General features: G+C 42.9%; 1 protein-coding gene across 27 annotated transcripts in view; it reads left to right on the forward strand.

Moving 5' to 3' along the window:
* The window catches only part of HUWE1 (HECT, UBA and WWE domain containing E3 ubiquitin protein ligase 1), a 143571-nt gene that overhangs the window by 100572 nt on the left and 15546 nt on the right, over positions 1-27453 (forward strand). For 14 of the 27 annotated variants that reach the window (XM_089904493.1, XM_089904495.1, XM_089904512.1 and 11 more), the window contains 22 exons: positions 2813-3008; positions 4430-4597; positions 5796-5941; positions 6355-6421; positions 8705-8919; positions 12187-12398; positions 12881-13063; positions 15419-15591; positions 15941-16089; positions 16845-16920; positions 17803-17901; positions 18490-18623; positions 18812-18980; positions 20326-20554; positions 21183-21361; positions 21645-21734; positions 21868-22049; positions 23219-23264; positions 24774-25061; positions 26058-26313; positions 26508-26638; positions 27168-27382. In XM_089904493.1, the coding sequence (XP_089760619.1) occupies positions 2813-3008; positions 4430-4597; positions 5796-5941; positions 6355-6421; positions 8705-8919; positions 12187-12398; positions 12881-13063; positions 15419-15591; positions 15941-16089; positions 16845-16920; positions 17803-17901; positions 18490-18623; positions 18812-18980; positions 20326-20554; positions 21183-21361; positions 21645-21734; positions 21868-22049; positions 23219-23264; positions 24774-25061; positions 26058-26313; positions 26508-26638; positions 27168-27382 (3603 nt within the window). The remainder of the gene's footprint in view (positions 1-2812; positions 3009-4429; positions 4598-5795; positions 5942-6354; positions 6422-8704; positions 8920-12186; positions 12399-12880; positions 13064-15418; positions 15592-15940; positions 16090-16844; positions 16921-17802; positions 17902-18489; positions 18624-18811; positions 18981-20325; positions 20555-21182; positions 21362-21644; positions 21735-21867; positions 22050-23218; positions 23265-24773; positions 25062-26057; positions 26314-26507; positions 26639-27167; positions 27383-27453) is intronic. The other 13 variants (XM_089904500.1, XM_089904504.1, XM_089904503.1 and 10 more) reach the window with 6 other exon arrangements.

Consider the following 27453-nt stretch of genomic DNA (forward strand, 5'->3'; position numbering starts at 1 on the left):
ACCTTGTTCTCCTTGCTCTCAGAGCAGATAGACTTCCAGTTCTTCATCAAGTATATAGCTAGGTGTTACAGATGATATGCTCTGCCCAGCAAAACTTCCCAACTGTGTGCTCAGGTGCTTGCTTAGGTATGGTAGGTCACTCATTATCCCATTGAGTGACATTTAAAAGGTACTAGAAAATACATTTTTTACCCTTAAATTTACTATAGTGATAGCTCTTATCTAGAAAGTCCTCTCTAGCAATATAGGTTTCTTGAACCAAAACTTTTTTTTAACATCTTTATTGGAGTATAATTGCTTTACAATGGTGTGTTAGTTTCTGCTTTATAACAAAGTGAATCAGCTATACATATATCCCCATATCTCTTCCCTCTTGCCTCTCCCTCCCTCCCACCCTCCCTATCCCACCCCTCTAGGTGGTCACAAAGCACTGAGCTGATATCCCTGTGCTATGTGGCTGCTTCCCACTAGCTACCTGTTTTACATTTGGTAGTGTATATGTGTCCATGCCACTCTCTCACTTCATCCCAGCTTACCCTTCCCACTCCCCGTGTCCTCCAAAACTTGTTAATAAGGAACTAGGATACCCTCTACCAAGTTCATGTTTTAAAGGTCATTCTCTTATAGGAGTACTTCACCCAAGAGCCTGTTTTCCAAACGTTGTGTTTTGGGGTTGTAAAAGTACAGTTGACTCTTGAATAACACAGGTTTGAATTGCACAGTTCCACTTATATGTAGATTTTTTTTCCAATAGTAAACACTATAGTACTACCACAATCCACAGTGGGTTGAATCCACAGATAAAGAACCTCAGATGTGGAGGGCCACTGTAAGTTATTCGTGGATTTTCGACAGCATGGAGGGTTGGTGCCCCAACCCCCATGTTGTTCAAGGGTCAGCCGTAGTAAAATTTTTGGAATGTTTATGACTGTGATAAGCTCTTTACAAATATGCATTGTGCACATGAGAAAACTGAGGTCTATTTGTTTATTTTAGGAAACATATAAAGCAGTAGAAGAAATAACAAAGCAGTTAGAAAAATAAAAACCTTTATGTCATCAACTTTAAGACATCAGCAGAGGGGTTGGGGGCTAACATCTCACCAATAAGGCTTTTTCTCCACAGTACTTTTACAAACTCTTTCCTACTTCTTTCTCAGCAATCATCAGGTGAATGCTACTGACTTCACTTTCAATTTCCTCTCTTGGAACATCGTTTCCCACGTTGATATATAGTGTTGCTATTTGTATTTTTGTGCATAGCTTTGTCACATTTAAGGTCGTTTTTCTTATAAATGCTTAGAAATTGGATCAAAAGGTATATATTGTTTTTTAGCTTGCTTGCCAGAAAGGTGGTGCCACTTCATACTTCTATGCGTATATGAGTATATATCTCACATTCTTCAGACAGTTCTTCTTTAGCCAGCCTGTTTGATTTCACCTGACATGAGCAAAACCAAAAGAAGGCTGTTAAAGACAGCATGTACACTGATCCAGGGTCAGGAGACAGCCCAACAGAGAAGAAACAACTATATACAGACAGGATTCTGACTTAAAAACAAACATACTTAAAATGTTTAAAGCTTATACAACTTTTTAAAATGCTATGAAAAAATGTAGGTTCTTTTTGGATGACAGAAAACTTTGTAAGCTTAAAGGCAATTTTATTTGGGGGTGTGGGAAACAAAGGAAGATCAGTGGCAGGTTTAACGTATCAAGTAGCAAAATGTAAATGCTTGATAATGTCCATTGCAGGTACGGGTGTGAAGAACCAGGCATACTCTTACTTTTGGTAGGAGTGGAAATTGGTGCAACCACATTGGAGGGCAATTTGGTACTGTCAGTTTAAGATATCCTTTGACCTAGAAATTCTGTGGCTAAGAATTTATCTGATAACTAAAGTCAAGTATGCCAAGTACATATACAAGAATGTTCACTGTAGAATTACTTGTAATATCAAGACTAGAGATCTAATGTCCAACAGAGGACTGAATAAACGATGGCACATAGTGGAATTACACTTTTCTGTATTTAAAAAATGGGAGTTATTTTACGATTGCAGCCTGGCAGGCAAGATGTAGAAGTTGTTAGGCTAAACTGAAGAGCATGACCAATTTGGTAAGAAAAGCATTGAGTCCAAAAGATTTTTACCTTTATGAACATAATTTACAAAGCAATAGATCGTGGAAAATACAGTAGAACTATTTTCTTTATACTTTCCTATACTTTCCATGATTTAACAAGTCATTTTATGAGAACAAAAGCATGACAATGTCTAAGCCCTGTGGTATCAAAGCAAACAGTCCATAAGTAGTTTGGTATCTCCTGGCTGTCATTATCCAAGACTGATTATTGACTTTGAAACATAAAGAAAGCATTTAATTTTGTTCTTATACACTAAGTGGATGTCAGTATTACATATTTTTAGAGTTTGAACCATTCTGGTTTAAAATCAGGATGGCATTTGGGAAGGCTAGGAGCTGGCACTTAAATTTGGGAGCCATAATCTGGATGATCAATGATCTGTATAAGTTACCCATTTTATATAAAGGTCACGTATCATCTAGTCTAATAGTTGATAATTTTGGGGGTATGCTGAATGCTGTAACTTTTTTGTAAGCCACATTTTTTGAATTGGGAAGGAATAGGACTTGAAAGACCAAGTGTATCTTTCTCCCAAAGATCAAAGGCTGTCATCCGCTGTCTTGAGGCAGAACTTGGTTGGTATTTTAATCCTTGGTAGCTCTTCCTTGAATGCAGTTGTGTTTTAGAAAGTGGTCTTTAATCAGCAGTGTTCTCCCTTTCTTTACTAGGTTGTTCGCTCAGCAGCTACAAGTGGAGCTGGTAGCACTACCTCTGGTGTTGTATCTGGCAGCCTCGGCTCTCGGGAGATCAACTACATCCTTCGTGTCCTTGGGCCAGCCGCATGCCGCAATCCAGACATTTTCACAGAAGTGGCCAACTGCTGTATCCGCATTGCCCTTCCAGCCCCTCGAGGCTCAGGAACTGGTAAGTTTACCCTTCTCTTAGCCTTTGAGACATTGAGGTCTGTGGCTTAGTATAACTCCAAAAATTTTCTGTGAGGAAGCCTATAACTTGGAAAACCTCCTTAGGCAAGCATTGGGACATTGGCTGGTTGATCAAGTGGGTCAATTCAAGGGTAGTTCAGTAGCTTCTCTGGTCCTTACCCTGTGGTAATTCCTGCCAGAGATTCCAAGGACTCATTCAGTCTAGTCCTTGCCTTCAAATAACTTAGCTTGATGTGACAATAGTGAATGTAAACAGTGAATGGTTTGCAGATAGAGTGATAATTGAGGGACAAATGGACATGTGACTTATGTGATACAGTAGGAAGAATCACAGTGTATTCTTGCCAAAAATGTTTGACCTATAATTATGAGGAAACAATTAGATAAGTACAAATTGTGAGGCATTCCATAAAAAAACTGACCTAGACTCTTCCAAAATATTAATGTCGTGAAAGGGGAAAATGCAAGGATCTCCTAGATAAAAGGAGGTGAGAGAAAACCACCAACCTTGATGGGATGCTGAATCTAGATAAAGGAGATTTGGAGAAGTTAGAACAGTTACTATATATTAGATAATATAATTGTATCTGTTAAATTTCTTGGGTATTATGGTATTCTGGCTATGTAGAAAAATATCCTTGATCTTAGATGCAGGTAGACATATTTAGGGGTGGACAAATGGTGATTCTAGATGAAAAGTATATGGATTTTTTTGTACTAACCTTTCAACTTTTCTGTGGGGTCGTGGGGCTTTGGGGGTTTTTTTGTTTGTTGGTTTGTTTTTTTTTTAAATTAAAAGTTGGGAAAGGGGGCTTCCCTGGTGGCGCAGTGGTTGAGAGTCCACCTGCCGATGCAGGGGACACGGGTTCGTGCCCCGGTCCGGGAAGATCCCACATGCCACGGAGTGGCTGGGCCCGTGAGCCATGGCCACTGAGCCTGCGTGTCCGGAGCCTGTGCTCTGCAATGGAAGAGGCCACAACAGTGAGAGGCCCGCGTACCGCAAAAAAAAAAAAAAAAAAAAGTTGGGAAAGGGACTACTTATTTTGGCAGCCCCACCCTGGCTCTGTGCTGGGCATTTCTCATGTATGGTCTCCTTTTATCCTCAAATTTTCAAGAATGAGAAAATTGAGGTTTGTTGAAATAATTTGGCCATGATCTTATAACAGAACTGGATTTCAAAACCAAATGTCCCCAACTCCAAAGCCTATACTCTTTTTTTACTATTTGATATTGCTGTATGAAATCCTGTGGGATTTAGGGAAGGTAAAAGCCAGATTTTCTAGTAGACTACTTGAACATTGTTTGGAAGTGGCCCCCCCCCGCTTCTGAGTCTTTATCAGTAACCAAATGTAGGTACCCGTTCATTATTAACTAATTTTTCCCTGTCTCACTTTGGCTTAGCTTCAGATGATGAATTTGAGAATCTTAGAATTAAAGGCCCTAATGCCGTACAGCTGGTGAAGACAACCCCTTTGAAGCCCTCACCTCTGCCTGTCATTCCTGATACTATCAAGGAAGTGATCTATGACATGCTAAATGCCTTGGCTGCATACCATGCTCCAGAGGAAGGTATGTAACTAGCCCACCTGAGGAGGCTGGGCACTTTGTTTAGGTCACTTCAGCTAACTCATGGCTTAGCGAGTACTCAAGTATTTGCCCACTCTCTGGGAATCAAGATGAATAAGACACATAGCCACTTCTCTGAAGAAGTTAATAGTCATACAGTATGAATGATAAGGATAAGGAGATTGCCAGAATCTTTTGTATGAGAGTACATCCCATACAGAGGGAAGAATGAACAAAGATTAAAAAGGAGAGGGCTTCCCTGGTGGCGCAGTGGTTGAGAGTCCGCCTGCCGATGCAGGGGACACGGGTTCGTGCCCCGGTCCGGGAGGATCCCACGTGCCGCGGAGCGGCTGGGCCCGTGGGCCATGGCCTCTGGGCCTGCGCGTCCGGAGCCTGTGCTCCACAACGGGAGAGGCCACAACAGTGAGAGGCCCGCGTACCACAAAAAAAAAAAGGAGATAATAAGCAGGTTGAGCAGGTTGAAAATAGAATACCAAGAAGTCTCCAATGTTTTCACTCTCAGAAACAAAACATAGTTGTTGCCCAAAGATCTGGGAACAATATTAGAAGGTGTGGCTAGGCTTCCTGACCTCTGAGACCACCATCCCTATCTTTTGTCCTTAGTTAGGGTGCTGCTTTTAAGTATTGGGAAAGTCATGAATGAATTGCCTGGAACTCAAGTTCCATTCCAGTCAGATCCTTCTGGATTTTATTCAGGACATACTTATTTGATAGGTCCCACAGAATTGCCAAAAGTTGATGAATAGTGCATTTAACAAGTCAAGAAAATCTGAGTCTTTACTTTAGTGCTTTTCATCCATACATCACTCTAATCCTTATAGAGCTCCTTGCTTTACCCCACCTCCTAAACCCTCCTCCCCCCCCAAAATAATAATAATAATTTAGCTATATATAGCAACCATTTATTGACCTCTCACTGTACTAGGCAAAATGTCAGGTATGTTCATTTAAGCTTAGTAGTGACAACTAAGGACAGTGAGGAGAGTAAATTGCCTGTGGTCACAAAACTAGTTATGGAATGAGGCTTTCAACCATGCTCTCTCTACATTTCTCATTCTTAAATCAAAGCCTCGCAATATTACCTTGTAAACACTTGCAGCAACTTGGAGCAAAATTGACCAGGCTACCAGATGGTCATTAACATTGCACAGTCTAAAGAGTTTTGTTTTTATTTTTCTAGCAGACAAATCTGATCCTAAACCTGGGGGTATGACTCAAGAGGTTGGCCAGCTCCTGCAAGACATGGGTGATGATGTATACCAGCAGTACCGGTCACTTACCCGTCAGAGCAGTGACTTTGACACACAGCCAGGATTTTCCATTAATGTAAGTCAGCTCCAGCCTTCTATCTGCCTTCTCCCTTTTCAGTACCTACTACGGGATATAGGGTTATGCCAGGGATATTTCAAAGGTATTAATTTTGATGTATCTATAAATTATCTGTTGCCTAAAAATGAAGATCGGGTTGTCCCTGGGATTTTCTTTTTTCTCCTTGGATTAGAAATGTTTCTTTAATTCATTTTTCATTCTCATCTTCCCCCGTTCCCTTTCCCCTCAAGCTTCCAGTCGCTGTTTATAATGATGGCTTCCCACGGATTATAGTATACAGAAGGAAAAGGTGGTTAAAAGATAAAGAGAGTCTATAACATTTACAGCCAGTACCCTGAAAAGGAGTCCTGCCATTTGGGGACAACTCTCTTTGAAATTAATAATGGCTCAGGAGTTTTCTTCCTCCATAGAGTCAGGTCTTTGCTGCAGATGGTGCCTCCACTGAGACTTCCACATCTGGGACAGCCCAAGGAGAAGGTAATGGTTTGCTTTTCTCTTTTGTTCTTATTTCTTGAGAAGACAGCTTGAAGAAACGGAGTGTCCTGGGCAGACAATAGGGGAATACAGGCATAATTGTCACGTTTACTTGCGTAAGTGAACTTTCTCGGGGGTGAGCTCAGCGTTCTGTAAACAAAAGGTCCATCCCAGTTATCTGAGACCAGATTAGGTCTTTATATTCTTCAGGAATTCAGGAATACATGCAGATCTCCTTAGAGCTAGCAGCTCAGGACTGTAGGCCCCATTGCTACCAGCTCTAGAAATTACAATGCTTTCTTTAGGGTCTTTAGAAGACTGCCATTTGATTGCCCCAGTGAGAGCTGGTGCTATAGGCACAACAGTGATGTTAAAGAGTGTCCATTAATGACCCAGAGCCAAGTAAATCAAAGACCCTGGGCCCAAAAGCCAGCTTTCTATATCAACATTTCACGCGTGCCTACGTTTTCTTATTGGGATCTATTCCATTTCATAGTATATGGCATCCTGGCCCTGCACCCACTCCTCATTATATGCTAAAGTTAATGGAACTTGCCATTAAAAAGAATGAAATTTGCAGCAACATGGATGGGCTTTGAGGGCATTATGCTAAGTGAAATAAGTCAGACAGAGAAAGACAAATACTGTATGGTATCACTTATACATGGAATCTAAAAAAATAAACTAGTAGGACTTTGCTGGTGGCGCAGTGGTTAAGAATCCTCCTGCCAGTGTGGGGGACATGGGTTCGATCCCTGGTCCAGGAAGATCCCACATGTCGCAGAGCAACTAAGCCCATGTACCACAACTACTGAGCTTGCACTCTAGAGCCCGCGAGCCGCAACTACTGAGCTTGCACACCACAACTACTAAAGCCTGCGCGCCGCAACTACTGAGCCTGCGTGCCTAGAGCCCGTGCTCCACAACAAGAGAAGCCACCGCAATGAGAAGCCTATGCACCACAACAAAGAGTAGACACCACTCGCTGTAACTATAGAAAACCTGCGTGCAGCAATGAAGACCCAACGCAGCCAAAAAATAAATAAATTTGTAAATATATGTGTATATCTTTAAAAAACTAGTAAATATAACAAAAGAGGCAGACTCAACAGATACAGAGAACAAACTAGTGGTTACCAGTGGGGAGAAGGAAGAGGGGAGGGATGGTAGAGGATTAAGAAGTACAAACTATTAGTTATAAAATAAGCTACAAGGATATATTGTACAACATGGGGAATATAGAATAAATAAAGTTTTAATGGAACTGTAACTTAACTAACCCAGTAGTGGTTGCTGTGGTAACATCCTTTAGTTCTACTCTTTAAACCTCTCCGTATATTTCTTTTGGTAGCTTCCATGCTAGCTTATAGAACTTTGGTGCCAGTGACACTATTCTGGCTACAAGATTTATATGGTGGATTCTTACTTTCTAGCAGTTTCAACAGAGCCCATTGGCTACTTGCCAAGAATTAGAGAAATGTCATATGGAAGCAATTCTAATGAGACCTTTCAAGAGCTCCTTCTCCTTGACAGGAAGGATCTTTGAAATCTAAGTTGAGATGTACTTAATGCCAGTTTAGTCCCTGGAGGATAAGCTTAAAAGGCTAATAATTAGTAAAATACTGGTTAACTCATTTTGGTGGACTTACTGCTCATATGTAGTGTATAGTATGGGTGATGGTAGTATCATTCAAGGGAAGCATCATTGCCCACTATGTGGCAGACTATAGTAGACACCAAAATGAATCAGGTTCATTCCCTGCACTTAAAGAATTTTGTCTAGTGAGGGTGACATGCAGTGCTTTTAGTACAAGATAACTGCTGGAATGGAGGCGTGCTGGGATAAGATATAGTGGGCACATGATAATGATAGCATGTCAGTATGCCTGGATGAAGCAGGAAAGCATTTTATAGAGGAGATCATCTTTTGAGCTTAGCTAGATTAAGTAAATGTGTGCCACACAGACATGTGGGAAGAAGAGGTAAAAGTGTATACAAGGCATGTTTGGAGAACTACTATTAGTACAGTATTTCTGGAACATAAAATGTATAAGAGGAGGGAAATGGCGGAAGATGTGTGAACCAGTTGGGTAAAGCCTGTGTGTTGTAACTATATCCGTAGAGCACATCTGAGACCTGTGTCATATTAGCTATCTGTCTTTCCACTGCAGTAGGAGGAGGGCATTCAGTTTGTACTAGTGGCCTGAAGTATCCTTTCCACCTAAGACTTGATTTTGCCAATATTCCAGTGTGGAATTGAACCAGTGTTTGGCTCTTTCTCAACAGCTTCAACTCCGGAGGAGTCTCGGGATGGGAAGAAAGATAAAGAAGGGGACCGGGCGTCTGAGGAAGGCAAGCAGAAAGGCAAGGGCAGCAAACCGTTAATGCCCACCTCCACTATTCTTCGGCTTCTGGCAGAGTTGGTGAGATCCTACGTTGGTATTGCTACCCTGATTGCCAACTACAGCTATACTGTGGGCCAGTCTGAGCTGATCAAAGAGGTAAGATTTCTAATTTCTGCTTAATATTTTATACTGTTATCATTTGGATACCTGCTATGTGTTGGATGTTTTGCTAGGAGCCCGTGCATGCTAACCCAGTGATGAGAGAGGCAGAGGCCTCTTAAGACACATTAAAGAGCTAGGCCTTTTTTTCCATGATGTGGAGCCATCAGGCTCATTTGCAGGTAGTGAGTTGATGTAGTTTGTTAATTTGTTTTGTAGAAAATCACTTGGTCTGCCTTATTAGAGACTGCAAAAGGCAAGGTTTGAGTCAGAGAGACCAGTCAGGACGCTGATATAGTAGTCTAGGTAATACAGGACCTTGATGAAGTTGGTGGGGGAAATGAATGAGTTGAAGAGATGTTTTAACAGTAGAAATGGACGAGATTGGATTTGGAGGATAAAGGTGAAATCAAGGACTCGAGAGATGTTTCTTGTTTTGTTTTTTTTATTCCTTTTGTTAGAAGAGGAAATGGTTTGAAGAGAAAATATAGAATTTGAGAGGTATCTGTGGATCACCTAGGTAAAGGTATCTAGGAGACAGGAGAATAAATGAAGTACACAGTATTGGAGCTTATCTTCCAGATGTACTCACACCTGTGCAAAGACACCTGATGTGGTAACAGTATTGGTAATAAATAGAATATAAGAAAAGCCTAAATGTTCATCAGTAGAGCATGGGAAAGAATGAAGTCATATTTTATATGTCCTGATACAGAATTATCTTCAGGTTGGATTTTTCAAGTGAAAGGACACTTTAAGAAACCATATCATGTTCCCATATATGTAAAAGGGGTACCCAAGGAGGTTTTTTTCATAAAGGAGACCTTGTTTTGGAGGTCACATAGTTATTTTATGGTTAGTAAGCAGTAAAGGGTGTGAGAATGGAACAGGGGCAATAATATTGCAGAAAAAGAACCTATGACAGCAGCTGCCATTTTTTAAGCTATTTTTATCTTAATGCAAGCTTTCAAAATGCATACAAAAATACACAACTCCTAAGTGATTCACCAGTTAATTTTTCTTGGATGACTACCACTAAATTCAACATTAGAAACTCCACAAAAGCTAATCCCACTCACACCTTTGCACATCTCCCCTTCCCCTTTGAACTTCCATAAGGTCACCATTATCTTGTGTTCCTGAATTGGGTTTGTGCTTTATATAAGTGGAATCTTATAGTATGTCCTGTGTCTGGCTTCTTTTGCTTAACATGTTTGCAACTACATCTTTGTGTGTAGTTTTAGTTTATTTTCATTGCTGTATAGAATTCCATTGTGTGAATGTAACACAGTCTTATCCATTCTAGTGCTTATTGACAGTTGGCTAGTTTTCCTTTTGGAAGTATTAAAAGTAGTGCTGCTACAGTCACTCTCATACAAATGTCTTGGTGAACATACATAAGTTCGTGTCTGTGTGTGTATTTATACACACACACTCACACACGTTCATACGTAAGTTCATATATTTCTGTTGGTTGCTATGTGCCTAGGAGTGGAGTTGCTGGTCTGTTCAGCTTTAGCAACTGATAACAAGTTTTCCAGAGCAGTTGTGTCAATTTATATTATCACCAGCACAGCATATGGGTGTTTGGATTATTTCACCTCCATGCCAATACTTAGTATTCCTGTTTTTCATTTTAACCATTCTAGTAGGTTCATACTGGTATTGCATTGTGGTTAAAATTTCCCTGTCTTTATTGGCCATTGGTATATTCTTTTTTGTGAAGTGTCCAAGTCTTTTATTCTTATTTTCTACTGAGTTCTTTATATATTCTGGATATAAGCCCTTTATGGAATGTGTGTATTAAGTATACATTAGGCGTTTATTTCAAAGCTTATACTCATTTATGCCAGTTGTAGTTATAATAGCATACTTATGGAATAAGACACTTAATTGCAAATTTATTAAGTATCTGCTTTAATATGCGTCAAGTCACCCACTTACTGGTACTGGGTACTCATAGGTGCTTTACAGATACTATTGATAATCCTCACCTCAGCACTGCAAGGTTGTTGGTATTGCTCCCCTTAACAGAGAGGAGGCTCAGAGAGGTCAGTAACTTGCCCAAGGCCACACTTCAGAGTAGCAAGACTAGGATTAGAGCCCAGGTCTCTGGTTTCAAATCCAGATTCCTTCCACTCAGTCATGGTTGCACGAATCCACTCAGTTGCCCAAATTGCAAGGCTTTTTTTTTTTTCAGTTTTTACTGGTAATGTTACACTTCTTTTCAGAAAACTGTTTTAACTTTGTATTTTATTCACTACTGGGAAATTTTTATTTCTAATAGTTAACAGGGTCACCTTATCTTATTACCCAGAGCCTAGAATTCTTCAATGCATTTTTTAAAAATATTTATTTATTTATTTGGCTGCACCGGGTCTTTGTTGCAGCACACGGGCTCTTTTAGTTGCAGCATGTGGGCTCTTGGTTGCAGCATGCAGGATCTAGTTCCCTGACCAGGGCTCGAACCCAGGCCCCCTGCATTGGGAGCTCGGAGTCTTAACCACTTGACCACCAGGGAGGTCCCTTCAATGCATTTTTTAAATTGAGGTAAAATGCACATAAATCTAAGTATCTTAAAGTATACAGTTGAGCATAATTCAGTGTCGTGCAACCATCATCTCTATCTAGTTCCAAAATCGCCACTGCATTTTGATCCAAAATCTACTTGAATGACAACAGAACTAAGTTTCTTTCTAAGATAAAGAATTATCAGGGCAGAAATCATTTTTAGAGGGGGAGGGAAAGTCTGACTTAATTTCCTTCCCTGTTATTGGGCCTTTTTTGATATTTTAAGTAACCCTGCATTAACTATTTCTGCATATCCATATCTGTGACTGTGCTGTGTGTTTCTCATTCAACCCCTGCCAATTTTTAGCCCAGGGTCCTGGGCACATTGTAGGTTTCAGTAAATACTACAATTTAATTAGAAACTGGAGTGATTGTAGCACTGAATTAGGGATCAAGGTTTGAATCATCGCCATTGACTTAAGTTCTTTGGCAAGCCACATTTCTTTAGGCCTCAGATTAATGAAGATGTGTAAGCTTGTGAAAAATGAATGGAATTTGGAAGCATAAACTCGAGATTTGTTACTCACTTGGCTTGCACCTTTAAGTCTTGGTTCTTTCGTCTATAAAGTGGGCCTGATAATCATTGACTGGATGACTCCAAGGATCAGTTCTGTATGCGTGTACCTTGTTGATGTGCAAACAGTATGGCGTAATTGTGCTTGTGAGTAAATGTCACGATTAATGACTTTTCAGGACTGCAGTGTGCTAGCTTTTGTCCTGGACCACCTCCTCCCACATACCCAGAATGCAGAAGACAAGGATACACCTGCCCTGGCCCGCCTATTCCTCGCAAGCCTGGCTGCCGCAGGGAGTGGCACAGATGCCCAGGTGGCCCTTGTGAATGAAGTAAAAGCAGCCCTGGGAAGGGCACTGGCTATGGCTGAGAGTACAGAGAAACATGCCAGGTAAAATCTGTGCCTGACTTAGTGCTACGTGCCTGACTTAGTGCTAATAACCAGTAGCATCCCCTAACTTCATTCTTGTCCCATGGATTCCTTGCATTTGAACAAGAGTTCTGGTCATACTGGCACTGTACATTCTCTGGTTCTCTCAGATAGTTCTAGCGCTACCAAATACCCAAAGCACTAATGACACTTGGAGGAGGTGGGTAAACGGCTTAGAGAAAACAAAGGGATGTTTTCATTATATTTCTAGGGTCTTCAAGTAAGAAGTTGAGGGGGTTATTCAACTTTACTTTTTCAAATTATGTTTAAAGAAAATGAAGAATGCCTCCACCCAGGGAGTGAGTTCTTTCTTACCTGTTTAGATGTTACTTCCAGAAGGAAACACAGAAGAAACCAGGAGGGTTATCTGAGGCAAGTTAGTGAAGACGTGGCCTAAGAATGGGCTGTATTCACATGATAGAGATGTCAAACTTCTCTCCTAGGCTTCAGGCAGTGATGTGTATCATCAGTACTATCATGGAGTCCTGCCCCTCCACCTCCAGTTTCTACAGCAGTGCAACAGCCAAGACCCAACACAATGGCATGAACAACATCATTCGACTCTTCCTGAAGAAGGGACTGGTTAATGACCTGGCCAGAGTGCCTCACAGCCTGGACCTGTCCAGGTAAAATTATTCCTGACCTCCAGCACCAGGCTTTTGCCCTCTTCTTAATCGTGCTTCATACTTGTCCATTTGCCTAGTATTTCATGTATCCTTGCCAGATAAGTAATTAGCAGCCAGTGTGATAGGAAGAGTTTGGATGTAGGCGGGAACCTGAGTTCTTAGTATTGTTGCTTTTAAGCAAGGCACTTTCCTTTCTTTGGGCCTTAGTTCTCTCATTTGCCGCAAACTCATGAGTTGGTCTGTATCAGTAGTTTTTTCCCAAGCTTCCCCCCTCTTAATTATTGTAAGAAGATTATTATGGACCTTGTATTACACCTGGTTATGTCCTCTGAGTCTCTGTTATTCTAATACAGGTCCTTAATTTTTTTAATCTTCATTTTATTGCTGTTGTTCATGAACGAATTTATTGAAGTGATCAGACCTGTAGAATGTTTTCCTAGATTTGGTCCACTTGGTTCCATGCAGTGTAGTTTAACTTGTTGCTTTTACTCCCTGTTTGCTGTAAGCTTAGAGGTAGAGGCTTAATGGAGCAATTTAAACATTATTTGGCTAGGATATATCATAGATGATGATGTACATTTCATATTGTATCATGGGGAAATGCATCTCTTTGAACTACCATTAATCATGATAAGATTGACCACTAGGGTAGAGTGATAATCATCATTGTACTGTTATATTTTCCTCCTTACCAGAAAATAACAGTGTTATTACTTCAGCACTGTACAAATGTCTAGTTCCCTATCAACCATATACCTAATTAATGGTCTTAATACCAGTTGATAATCCTTGCCTGTGTCTTTTAATTTCTTAGAGGGTTATCGATGACAACTTTGTAATTTCTGTCATTCCTTCTACATTATTAGCTGCTATATTTCTGTGATTCTAGCTCCAGTTCAAGAGGGAAAGTTGGTTACCCTATAATACAGTTCCTACTAAAAAGCCAGGATAAAAACTTAATTTTTTCCCTTCAGTCACCAATTTTCAGAGTAAAGTCAAAAATGGATTAAACTCCACCTCAAATACGAGCTCTGGCTTTCTATTTTCTGTGTAGTATTATGGACTCATGAATTTTCCTTGATTTTTAAAATCTGATTGAATTACTTGGATCACTACAGTTATCCTTCTTTTCATGCTCATCCTTCATGTTCTTTTTCATTACACCTTTGGGCTTGTGGGACCTCTTCAAACTGACTTCTTTGTTCTTTTGATAACAACCTCATCAGTTTTTTTAAATGTTTAAAAATTTTGAGCTCACAGTATAATGAGCACTGTATGTCTCACCTAGATTAACCAGTGGTTAGCATTCTGTCCTATTTGCCTTAGTTCCCCCCGCTCCTCTTTTCGTGAGGTAAATCATTTGAAATTTGTTATAAACGTGATGCTTAACCTCTGAATACTTAAGCATGTGTCTCCTAAGAACAAACATTCCATTACATAGCTAAAATACCGTCATCACCTCTAAGAAGCTTACCATTAATATAATAATACTATGTACTTCATATTCATCTATCTCCAATTATTCCAAGAATGTCTTTATATCCCGGGGGAGAGTGTGTTGATCCAGGATCCAGAGAGCATCATTCACTGCATTTGATTGCCACGTGTCTCTTATTTTTTTGACATTTGACTGTTTTGAAGAGTCCAGAAGGTCGAATGTCTTATAGAACATCCCATAGCCTGGATTTGTCTAATTGCTTACTTATGGTTAGGTTCAGGGTAAATTTTTTTTGGCAAGAATACTACATAGGTGATGTTTGCCTTTCTCAGTGCATCACATCAGGAGACGCATAATGCCACTTGGTCCCATTATTGGGTGATGCTAAGTTTGATCACATAGTTAACGGTTAGAGTTCCACTTTGTATTAACAAATTATCCGTGAGGTGATGCTTTAAGTTCACGTGAAGATCACGTGAATATCCTATGCCCTGAAGATTTTTAACTCAGTAGTTTTAGCATTCACTAGTGGTCTTTACCTAGATCACTTAACATTGCTGGTTGCAGTGATAGTTTTCTGATTCTCTCATTCCTGTTTATTAGCTGGCGTTCTTATATAATGAAGACCTTTTTCTGCCTGCATTTACATCCCTGTGGCTGCAGATTATATTTAATGTGTTATAATCTATTACCATCATTATTCTTTTTGATGCTAAGGTTTGGCCTGTGGTAATGACCCCATTAATTCTTTAAAGCCTTCTTGCTTTTGAAGGCCTTCTGGCACAACAAGATGTCTCAGGCTCACCTTGTACCTTCCATGTCCCATTCCTGGGATCAGTTGTTACTCTGATGAGCCTTGGTTCCTTTTAGTATGGATTTCTGTGCTCAGTTCATCTCTGTATCTTCCTTTATCTCAGTCCCAACATGGCCAACACAGTCAATGCTGCTCTGAAGCCTTTGGAAACACTTTCCCGGATTGTGAACCAGCCCAGTAGCCTTTTTGGCAGCAAGAGTGCTTCTAGCAAGAGCAAGTCTGAGCAGGATGCCCAAGGAGCTGCTCAGGACTCTAATAGCAACCAACAGGATCCAGGTAGGGAATCAGCCAACGGACTGGAGAGCTGGCCGGGTGGGTGTAGTTATTTTATGGGCATGGCATCACAACTGTTCTAGCTTGGTATTGTTTCCCTGGGAACTTGCTGGCCTTCCACAGATCTGTCATAGTGGCGTGGGAATCTGCCCCACAAAGAATTCCTTAAAATTGCAGCCTTATTTGGCTATCCTCACACGTAGCCTTGTCTTTTCCTTTGTCACCCATTCATTTATTCTCTGAGAACTTGTAAATTTGCCCAGGGAAGGGACCTTACTGTCTTACGCTTGTCTCATAGTGCCCTGCACATAGGCACCCTTTGATTATTTTGCTGGTTGGTTGATTGTTTCAGGCGAGCCTGGGGAAGCAGAAGTGCAGGAGGAGGATCATGATGTCACTCAGACAGAGGTGGCAGATGGGGATATCATGGATGGGGAGGCTGAAACCGACTCAGTGGTGATTGCTGGGCAGCCTGAGGTGCTCAGTTCACAAGAGATGCAGGTAGGGAGGCAGCTCACCCAGCATACCCCTGTTGTGGTGCTGAACCAAACCCCCAAGTGGTGTGGGTGGGTGAGTACTTTAGATCCTTGCCTAAATTCATTTGTCTATTTTGCAGAGGAGCACAGATGATAATGCTTAGTAGATGCTCAGTAAATGTGTTTGAATTGTATTAAATGAGGGGTGGGTGCAGAGCCAGGATGCCATATACTATCTATAAAATGGAGTAGATCCCAACAAGAAAACATAGGCACGGGTGAAATGTTGATATAGAAAGCTGGCCTGAGCCCTTTGGGCCTAGGGTCTTTGATTTACTTGGTTCTGGTCATTAATGGACGCTCCTTAACATCACTGTTGTGCCTATAGCACCAGCTCTCACTGGGGCATTCAAATGGCAGTCTTCTACAGACCCTAAAGAAAGCATTGTAATTTCTGGAGCTGGTAGCAATGGTAAGAAATGGGGCCTACAGTCCTGAGCTGCTAGCTCTAAGGAGATCTGCGTGTATTCCTGAAGAGTATAAAGACTTAATCTGGTCTCAGATACCTGGGATGGACCCATTTGAAGGGCAGTCTGAGTGTGGATTGGCAGCATGTGGTAGTTGCTGTGCTCTTAGCACCAAGTGTGTGGTGTTTCTGTAACATCCTCTGTCACATATTATCCTAGAAATATATGCTCCCTTGCTGGCTTTTTTTAGGGTTGAGCACCAGCACAATGATAGACTTGTGTGCATCCATATATATGTTCTATTTCTCTCCAGGTTGAGAATGAGCTGGAGGACCTGATAGATGAGTTGCTTGAGAGGGATGGCGGATCTGGGAACAGTACAATTATAGGTGAGAGCCCCAGAACTGAGTATAGCCTCTTCCTTTGCCTCAGTCTCTCTCGGGAGGACCCTTTTTCTCATCATCTGCTTGCTCAGCTCTGCCTAAGGGCTCATAGCCAGCCTAGATTGCTGCTTGTCTTGATGTTGACAGTCTTACAGATGAGAAATTCACAAGCCATCTACAGACCTGTGGCTGGTCTGAAGTGTTGCCTGTGTGGGGGAGGTGGAGGGGGTGGCCATCAGTATAGATAATACATCAGGCACATCATGGAGGCCTAGAGGAGGCTACAGGCACATCAAGAGAGTTTATTCATGGAGGCCTAGAGGAGGCTATGGAGGCTGTAGGGTGAGAAAGTACTTTCCTTTCAGTTCTTCAGTGAATCCAGGAGCTTTCTGCCTCTAAGTCTCAGTAGTGTAAAAAGAATGATCATTCCCTAAGGATCTTTTACAACTTTTACAGCTGAGTTGTAAAAAAGTTGCTTTTTACAACTCAGGAAAAACAGCAAAGGTACTCTACTGTCACCTGGCTCCAAGGGTATATGTTACTTGTTTTTATTTTATTGATGAAGAAAATCAAAGGATAAACAGAAGTAGACATGTATTCTTAAACTTGACAAGGCTTTTTCACACCCATTATCCTCTGTGGTTTCACAGTTAGTGGGATTGGCAGGGCAGATGTGATCATCCCATTTTACGTATGAGGAAACTGAGACTCAGACAGGTAAAGTGACTGGCCAAGCTCACCTAGCTAGTCAACAGCAGAGACCCCAGGTCTTCCTCATCCAGAAAAATAGTGGATATCTGCTGGGTGTACATAGCTACTTTAGGCCCACCCAATCTGGAAAGGGAAGTCCTCTGTTGTTCAGTGAAGGCTCTGCTCTGTAACCTTCAGTGAGCAGAAGTGGAGAGGATGAATCACAAGAGGACGTGCTGATGGATGAAGCTCCTTCCAACCTCAGCCAAGCTTCCACCTTGCAGGCCAACCGAGAAGGTGAGAGTGCCGAGGCCGGAAAGGCCTCCCTTCTTGCCCTGCACGTCTGACAGACACTATACTAGGGTTTTCCTGGAGGCAGCTGCCCACATGTGCAGAATAAGGAAGCATCTGTCTGCATGCGCTGACATACACCATCCACTTTATCCTCAGCCAGTTTTTCAAATAACATGTTAACTACTGCTTGCCCAAAAGTTTGTCACTTCTTACTTGGTTCGCTTTCTTCTCACCCACCTGCTATCATCGCTCCAGATTCCTTCTTACCAACAGGATGCAGTCAGTAGCAAAGTAGGGCTGGAAAGGCAAGGGGGCACCAACAGACTTGGCCAAGTCCTAGACCATGGCTCCTCAAGCACCACCCTATAGCCAGCCTCCACATCCAGCCGCATGGCTCAGCATATTGATGCATTGGTTGGCACTCTCAGGAAATCGGGGCTGGCTCACTAAGTCTGTACATCACCCCAGATCTGGTTCTTCCTCTCCTAGAGTCAAATACCCCATCGCCTTCCCACTCAATCTGCTGGCCTGCACAGTAGCCTGTTTTCTAGCTACTCAGTATAGTCCTCCAATGTGCTCCCTTTGTTTTAGATTCCATGAATATCCTGGACCCTGAGGATGAGGAGGAGCACACTCAGGAAGAGGACAGCAGTGGCAGTAACGAGGATGAGGATGATAGTCAGGATGAAGAGGAGGAGGAGGAGGAAGATGAGGAAGATGATCAGGTGAGGGGGGACTGTGTTTTGGGTTGGTTCAGACATCCTCTTCCATGGGAACACACAGCTGGAGAAAACCAACAGTCTGGGTTGCTAGCCTCAGCGCCTCCCTCCCTCATGTGCAAATGTGGCCATGACACCAGACTTCAGAAAATCCTTACCTCCAGCAATTCTCCATCTCCTATTTTCCCCTTAAGGAGGATGATGAAGGTGAAGAGGGAGATGAAGACGATGACGACGATGGCTCTGAAATGGAATTGGATGAGGATTACCCTGATATGAACGCTTCTCCCTTGGTCCGATTTGAGCGCTTTGACCGGGAGGATGATCTCATCATTGAGTTTGACAACATGTTCTCCAGTGCTAGTAAGACACAGGGGCTCAGCTGGGTTTTATCTCTTGCTTCTTATACCCTGAACTAGAGCAGCTATCAATCTGATACAGAAAGCACCTCTTTTCTTATGCCAACTTCCTGGGGCAAGGGATATCTGAATCCATCTCTCTCAGTAAGTGTATACCTAGAAGGAGGAACTGTGAGAGGCTCCTTTTGTTCTCTCCACCTCAGTAAACAGGCAGCCAGCCATTTTAGAGCCTGGACAACTTGATGATTTGCTTGAATTAAAAAAAAAGTGAGACCAAGGCTGACTGCATCAGGCACCCATGTGTACGCTACAGTGATAGGGCAATCACTAATCCTTATGTCTGTAACACTGGATCTTGAGAGTTTGGGTAGACACCTTTGAGCTTGGCATTGGGGAGTAGATTTGAACACATTCACTCTGTTCATCAAAAATGCATCTTTTCGGAGGAGAGAGTGAATCTCTTCTCTCTTCCCCCATCAACATCAGAGTTCCCTTTTAGCATCCAGTTCTTAAAACCAAGCTGTCTTGAGAAGGCAGGTCTTTACTCCCAAATCACAAGCATGATATAGCAGAAAACACTGAACTGTTCTGGTCTGTTGTCTTGGCCAAGTAGTCTCTTACCTCTTTGAGCCTCAGTTTGTCACCTTTGAGCCTCAGTTTGTCACCTGTAAATGAAAAATGTGAAAAGAAAAAAAAATGGGGTGGATTACATAATTTTCAAGATACTTTCTATTTTGTGATCTTCTTTGCATTTTTGTGATTTCCATCAATCTTCCTTATTAAGTTGAGCCTCTGTCCATTCGGCAAATTGAACAAATATTTGAGGAGTGCCTACTGTGTCCTAGGTGCTAGGGATACGGCAATAAAAAAGAAAACAATCCTTTTCCCTCATAGGAGCTTATGGTCTATTAGGAATTATGAGTCAGCAGGCATTACATTGTAGTATGGTAAGAAAGCACAGAGTAAAGGGTTTTTAGGCCCATTTGTAGAATCAGAAAAAGTGATATCTAGGCCAAGAACAAAAGTGCAGGTGAAGAAGGGGGAGAGGAGTCGTCAAGGTGGAGAGAACAGCATGTTTCTGAGGGGCCTACAAGCATCACTGTGGCTTAGTATAGAGAATGGATTGGGAGAAAGTACTATTTAGGAGGCTGTCGCAGTATCTAGGTGAGAGATGGTGGCATAAGCCATGGTAGTGTCAGTGATCGTAGATAAGGCATGGGAATGAGGGAGAAAGGACAAAGCTCAGGTTTCCGTGTGAGGAAGTAAGGCCCAGGAGACATGGTTCTGCTTGAACAACCACAGAAGAAATTTCTTTTTGGCACTGACCCCTTCGCATACTGTCCTTGCAGCAGACATCCCCCCATCCCCAGGAAATATCCCTACCACCCACCCACTGATGGTACGCCATGCAGACCACAGTTCCCTGACGCTGGGCAGTGGCTCTTCTACAACGCGTCTCACCCAGGGCATTGGGCGCAGTCAGAGGACCCTGAGGCAGCTGACGGCCAACACAGGCCACACCATTCACGTTCACTACCCTGGGAATCGTCAGCCCAATCCTCCTCTTATACTCCAGAGGTGAGTTACAAGGAAGATTGTTGGGCTCAGTGAGCTTCAGCATTGTCTTGACCTGGGGGGATAATGCTCTTGTCACACACAGATAATGTATTTGTCATGTTTCTTTGTGGATTATATGTGCAGCCTTTGGGAGAATACCAAATTGTATAACATGTTTTTCTGCTTAAGTGTCCTGTACATACAGTCAGCAGTCACTAAGCATCTCATACGCCAAACACTTAGCACTTAAGATATGGTCAGGACAGGATCCCTGCCCTTTAGCTTAGAGTTTCTCCCACTAGGGAGAAACAATTTTAGAAGTGAAAGGAAGGAATATAGTTATCATAATGGTCAATGCACAGACGGTAGTGGGTGTACAAGAGAGATATTATACCCTAACACAGTGCCTGATATTATCAGTGACGCTCACTCTGTTCCAGGAACTATGGAGTAATACGCAACCTTAACCCAAAACAAGTTTGCAAACTGATGGAGTAGTTAGAAAAGTAACTAAGACTTATGTGCAATATGATCAGGTCCATAATAATGTCATGCATTTCGTAGAGGACACAGAAAGGATCTCACAATAACAGTTTGCAGTGTCCCTGTGGATGTACAGTGACCATGGTACCCCACCGTCACCCTACAGGTTGCTTGGTCCCTCTGCTGCTGCTGACATCCTTCAGCTGAGCAGCAGCCTTCCCCTACAAAGCCGAGGCCGGGCCCGCCTCCTAGTGGGCAACGATGACGTCCACATCATCGCCCGGTCTGACGATGAACTACTGGATGACTTTTTCCATGATCAGAGTACAGCTACCAGCCAAGCAGGCAAGTTTATGTGGTGAAAGAGAGGGTAAAGTTTGTCTGGTTCTTTTTCCCTGCTGAGGGAAAGCAGAACAGTATCTGCCCTGCCTGGAGAAATCCCATTTTATAGGAGCCAGAACCACTCGGTGATTTAGCCAAGGGCAATAAAAACCGTATTACATCTGGATACCTATGATGTTGCAAACCTTGTGATAGACATTGGGTCCTGTTAGGGAAATACTGCAATTTTTGGATCAATTGATGCATGACAATGCCAAGAGTCTCACTCTCCTTTGTTTCTCTACAGGGACCCTGTCCAGCATCCCCACAGCCCTGACCCGTTGGACAGAGGAATGCAAAGTTCTTGATGCTGAGAGCATGCATGACTGTGTTTCAGGTGTGTGGCAGTTTGGTTATCAGGGCAGTAGTGAGTCTTCCAGGGCTGGGACAGTGCATGGAAAGTTGTTTCCCTGGTTCTCTGTGGCCCCAAGCTCTGCCTCTTGGCTTTCTCCCCCACCTCCCCTGAGCAGCCTCCGATCTTTGCTTCTTTGGTCCAGTTGTTAAAGTGCCCATTGTCAATCACCTGGAATTCCTGAGGGATGAGGAGCTGGAAGAAAGGCGGGAGAAACGCAGGAAACAACTAGCTGAGGAAGAAACAAAGATAACCGACAAAGGCAAAGAAGATAAGGAGAACAGGGATCAGAGTGCACAGGTGATTCCCAAGAGCTGGGAGGATTCATCTTTGGCTATGTCTGCCTTAACTTACCCACGGTTTTAGCATACATGTGGCTGGCCCCAAGAGTCATTGAAGATTCTAGACGTTCACACTGAAACTGAGAAATGATCCACTTCAAATTCACTGTACACTTGAATGGTTTTTAGGGGAAAAGAAATCAAACCCAGAGGGAAAATTGTTTCTCTGGTGTTTTGCTGGGGAAAACTGGAGCCAGAACCAGCGCAGCTCCTGACTCACCAGTTACACTATACAGTCTCTACTTTCAGTGACTACAGCTAGACAAGAACAATGACCTTGACTAAGCCCATGCTCTTAATGGTTCAATTCTGTTTCGGTGGATTACCTTCTTAAGTGTCAGGGAAACCTTACCAATATGATTCCATTCCAACATTTGAATAAGTTGGGCTTAGGCTTCAGATCAGAGAAAGTGTTCCTACCCTGAACCCCATGACCACATGTCATTTTCTAGGGCTCAATTTGTGAAATCTCTAACATGATTTTGGTTTTTCTGAAACTTCTGGAACCTTGAATAGTATAGCTTTGAAATAAATGAAGTAAATGCTGATAAAAATACGAGGAAACTAAAAAAACTTGAGTGAAAGACTTTATTATACCTCACTCAACAGGGCATCAGATTTAAAAGGATATTGTAATGTTCAATTAATGATAACAAGCTTGATCTAACAAATATCTTTGTATAGAACTTTTGCCTAATAAATAGTAACATTGTTTCAAGCACATGTAAAGGGATAGGAAATAAGCCTGGCATATGATTGAAAAAGCCAGAGTGTACAAAATGAGCTCAAGGAAGGGAAATATATACAGATGAAACTTTTAAGAATTTCTTGCTTGTCTCAACGATTGTGTTCAGGTCATGTCCTATGTCCGAGCCCATCTCCAATGTGGTTTTTATTATCCTTTCCTCTCATTGTTTAGTCACCCCCCTGACAGTTTCTCCCTTGTCCCCAAGCAATCCTTGAGCATGAGTATGTATTAGAGAAATTGGAGGTATGTTTGCATGCTAAAGTGCCCATCTTCCATCCAGGTCATATGTGTCATATGTGGGAGATGGCAACTGTTTTAAAGTTGACCTCTATCTCATGTGCTTGCAAAGTCCCACATTGGTCTGTCCCTTTTCTTTGCAGTGTACTACATCTAAGACAAATGACTCCACTGAACAGAACCTCTCAGGTAACTCTCCCTCCCTTTTCCCCTTCTTGCTAATTGATTGGTTTTTTATCCTGACCCAAATAGCTGGCCCAAGTGGGCTGAAGATGAACACTGGTGCTCTGTGGGATGAGGTAGTAGATTGTATAGTTTTAGGGTCATACCCCATCTTGGAGATAACTATACAGTCTACTGTCTTTCCCACGGTGGTGCACTTTCCCTCCGATGTGCTGTGTTTTTAGGTTCTCATTCTGATTATGCTGTACTGCGTTCTGGCATGTGTAGTGATGCCATGTGTCCTGTCCCCTTTACTGACCCCCATGGTGTGGTGCTTAATGAGAACACCTGATGACAGTGGTTCCTAAATGCTAGTCCTCAGTGGAAATGAACAGAATAAGGGAGGTTTAATGAGTTTTTCAAAAAGCCGAGTTTGTTCAATTTAAAGGACTATTATAAATTACAGAGATATGTATTTCCTACTTTTTTGGTATCAAAATATTTTTATTAAGTGATATTAATGGGATTTTTTTTCTTGGCTAAATTAAAAGTTGGTGATCCTGTGTTAGTCTCTTGTCTCTTTATTTTTTCCTTTTTCTATAAATTTCATGAGTCTGTGGAATCTAAAAGTCTAATAATGTTGCCTTGAGCAATCTGCTTTTGGGGAAGGTAGCTCGGTGGGCTAAATGGTATTACTACTATATGCTTTCTATTTCTCCTAATTTTCCTAACGTCAGTAGCCATTTTGTGATTCTAATAACTGGTCCATATGGTATTATATGTCTCCCCCACCCCTATTTCCTCAGAGCTTTCTTCTGCTTCCCTATACCTTCTGTCTCCTTTGGCACTTGAGTTGGGAAATGATTGTACCAAAGCCTACACAGTATTTTTTAAAGCAGTGAAAGAGGGTAGGTGTCCTGGTGCCCTGAATCTGGTAGAAGGTCTTTGAAAGGGTCTGTCATCAGGTAAAATGGCCTTTTGCCTACTGCCCTTGCTAGAGGATTCTGTTCATGCCGGGGTGAGGTAGTAAGTTGTATTGTTGTGGGGTAGGGATTTTAAGCCCCAATTAGAAGATAACTATACAACTTACTACTTTCCCTGGTGTGTTGCATATTCACATTTAGTCTTAACACCATTGCCTCCATCAGACAGAGTTGTAGATGTTCCTTGGATAATCAGGACTGCAAGAAAAGGGAGGTGGAAGGGGACAGGTGGTATTTAGGGTGAGGCAAGTATTATAAAGTGACTTGAACTCTCCCCCTTCCACCCAGGGCACAGAATGGATTTAATTCATAGGGATCTACAAAGAGTCAGATCTTTTGGTTCTTGGGACTAAGATAGCACTGTGCCTTAGCCCTCATCCTGAGTATACCAGAACAGCCATGAGCTGTTCCTAGGAGCAGTTGGTGACTGAGGGGAATCCTGCATCACTGACTGAGTGGGATACTTGTCATGCCACATGTGCTGATTGAGTGGCTCCCCCGGTCCTTGGCTGATTGCCTTTTAACAACCCCATTGTCGTTCTTTCCGAGAAAGATGGGACTCCCATGCCTGAAAGCTACCCAACAACCCCATCTTCAACTGATGCAGCTACATCTGAGCCCAAGGAGACCCTTGTCACTCTGCAGCCCTCACAACAGCAACCAACACTCCCACCCCCACCAGCCTTGGGAGAGATTCCTCAAGAGCTGCAGTCCCCGACTGGAGAAGCGGGAAGCTCTACCCAGCTATTGATGCCTGTAGAGCCAGAGGAATTGGGTCCCACAAGGCCAGGTGGAGAAGCAGAAACAACTCAGATGGAGCTATCCCCAGCTCCCACTATAAGTGAGTAGAATTTCAAGGTTTGCGGGTAGGGGTAGAACAGGGGGGAAGAATGGACATCTTTGTAGTTTCTCTTTACTCTCTTACTTTAGAGAATTTCTAAAGTAGAAGCTCAAGCCCTCATAGTAGGGTCTCATATTGCACATTACCTTTTTAGCTAAAGTTGAGGTTTCTTCTCTGTGTCCTCAAGTGATTATATATACATCGGAGTGTCTTAATGATACTAGTGATGGTGCCAACAGTTTGAGGTGATCACTCTGTTCCTGGCTATCATGCCATGCTTATTTTATTATTTAACTTCTTTAAAAAACAATCATCCAAAGTAGAGGGTGTTATCTCCATGAATAAACTGAAACTCAGAAGTGAAATAATTAGCCCAAGGTCACTCAGTAAGTGGTTGAGCTGTGATTAAAATCCAGATCTGTGTAACTCTGAAGCTTGCTTTTCTTCAACATTTCCAGGAATGGGCAAGCACGTGACCGCACACTTAGCAGCTCTCCCATCCTGGCAACACCATTTATCTCATGGCACTATTTCCCACTGGTTTGAAATGGGGCCTCAAAATTCTTCTCAGCAGTGTTCCAACAGGGTAAACAAGCCTGTTTGCCGTTCCTGCTCTTTACTATACTGCCTGTGACGTGCTCTGGAAAAACCTTAGGGTGTAGGGGGTTTTGCCTTAAAGGAACCTTGTTTGTTTAGACGAACAGAACCAAAGAGCTTATGTAAATGATGCCTGCAGGAAATCTGAAAGTGACAGGATCCCTTACCTCGGGTGCCTAGAGAAGATGTTTCACAGGCATGCTTGGAACACCATAAATGTTCAACAGATAATAGAAAGGGCTTGAGATGAGTTTTTTAAAGCAAATGAGATTGAGGGGGGAGCATCAGGCCAGCGTGAAGTGAAGGTGAAGAAGTGAGAAGTCTGATCTGGCTGCTTCTTAATTCAGCCTCCCCCTCTTTGAAGCAGAGATCTAACCTCTCCATGTGACTTCCTCCTAGCCTCTCTTTCCCCAGAGAGAGCTGAAGATTCTGATGCTCTGACAGCTGTCAGCAGTCAACTGGAAGGCTCTCCCATGGACACCAGCAGCCTGGCTTCCTGCACCCTGGAGGAAGCTGTGGGTGACACCTCAGCACCTGGCAGTTCTGAGCAGCCCACAGCAGGCAGCTCCACTCCTGGGGATGCCCCACCAGTTGTGACAGAAGTGCAAGGCAGGAGTGATGGGTCAGGGGAACCTACCCAGCCCCCTGAGGACAGGTAAGCACTGTGTGAGTGAGAGGAGGGCAGGGTGTGTTGGTGGGTATTTCAAGCCACGTTCATACTTAGTAACCAGTACACATGCTTTGTATACTGGGGAAATCAACTTGGCTTCTGTGAGAAAGGGGGTACTATAGGAATATTTTATAAGTGGGAAAATATAATACAGAGAACCTGAAAATTATTTCCTTTAGCTCTACTCCTGCATCCTCTGAGAGTTCTTCCACCAGAGATTCTGCCGTGGCCATTTCTGGAGCAGATTCCCGGGGAATCCTAGAAGAACCACTGCCTTCAACAAGCAGTGAAGAAGAAGATCCTCTAGCAGGTGAGCTCCATGTGTGCTCAGGCCATCCTGGGGCTGTTTAGGCTTCTAGTAACCCTTGGCATGGAAATGCCCACCAGTCGGAACCATTCCATCCAGATGGCGGGTGGCATATATATGCGGGGCGGGGGGGCCTGCAGTAAGGGGAAGCTGATGCTACACAATTGAATGAGCCCAGGCCTTTGGAGTCAGACTGATCTTAGCTCAAATCCCTTCTCTGCCACCTCCTACTTTTAGGACCTGGAGCCATTAACTTCTCTGATCCTCATTGATACTGAGAGGGTGATGATAGCTACCTGGTGGGGTCTTGAAGGTTAAGTGACAGTGCACACACAGAACTTGGCATATAACAGCTGTTCTGAGCCTAGGGAAGGGTGGGTGGGCCTTCTCTGTGTCCCCTGTGTCCTTGGCATGAAATGAGGACAGAGAAAGCTGGTCTCCCTCATCCAAGGCCATGGGTTTCTTTGATCCAAGTACATCTTTAGGCTTCAGTAGAAGTGAGAGTCCCTTCACATCTTGCATATCCCCTCAGGTATTAGTCTTCCCGAAGGCGTGGACCCCTCTTTTCTGGCCGCTCTCCCTGATGACATTCGCCGAGAAGTTCTACAGAACCAGCTGGGCATTCGTCCACCAACGCGGACTGCCCCCTCGACAAATAGCTCAGCTCCTGCAGTGGTGGGGAATCCTGGTGTGACCGAAGTGAGCCCTGAGTTCCTGGCTGCCCTGCCTCCAGCCATCCAGGAGGAAGTATGTGAGCGGGGGGGCTGGTGGTGCCAGGCTACCTGGCTGTGGGTATGCCCCCATTGACTCCTCCTGCT

This window comes from Delphinapterus leucas, chromosome X, assembly GCF_059928025.1.
Source record: "Delphinapterus leucas isolate spDelLeu-1000000601 "Yukka" chromosome X, BTC_Dleu_Yukka2, whole genome shotgun sequence".
NCBI lineage: Eukaryota > Metazoa > Chordata > Mammalia > Artiodactyla > Monodontidae > Delphinapterus > Delphinapterus leucas.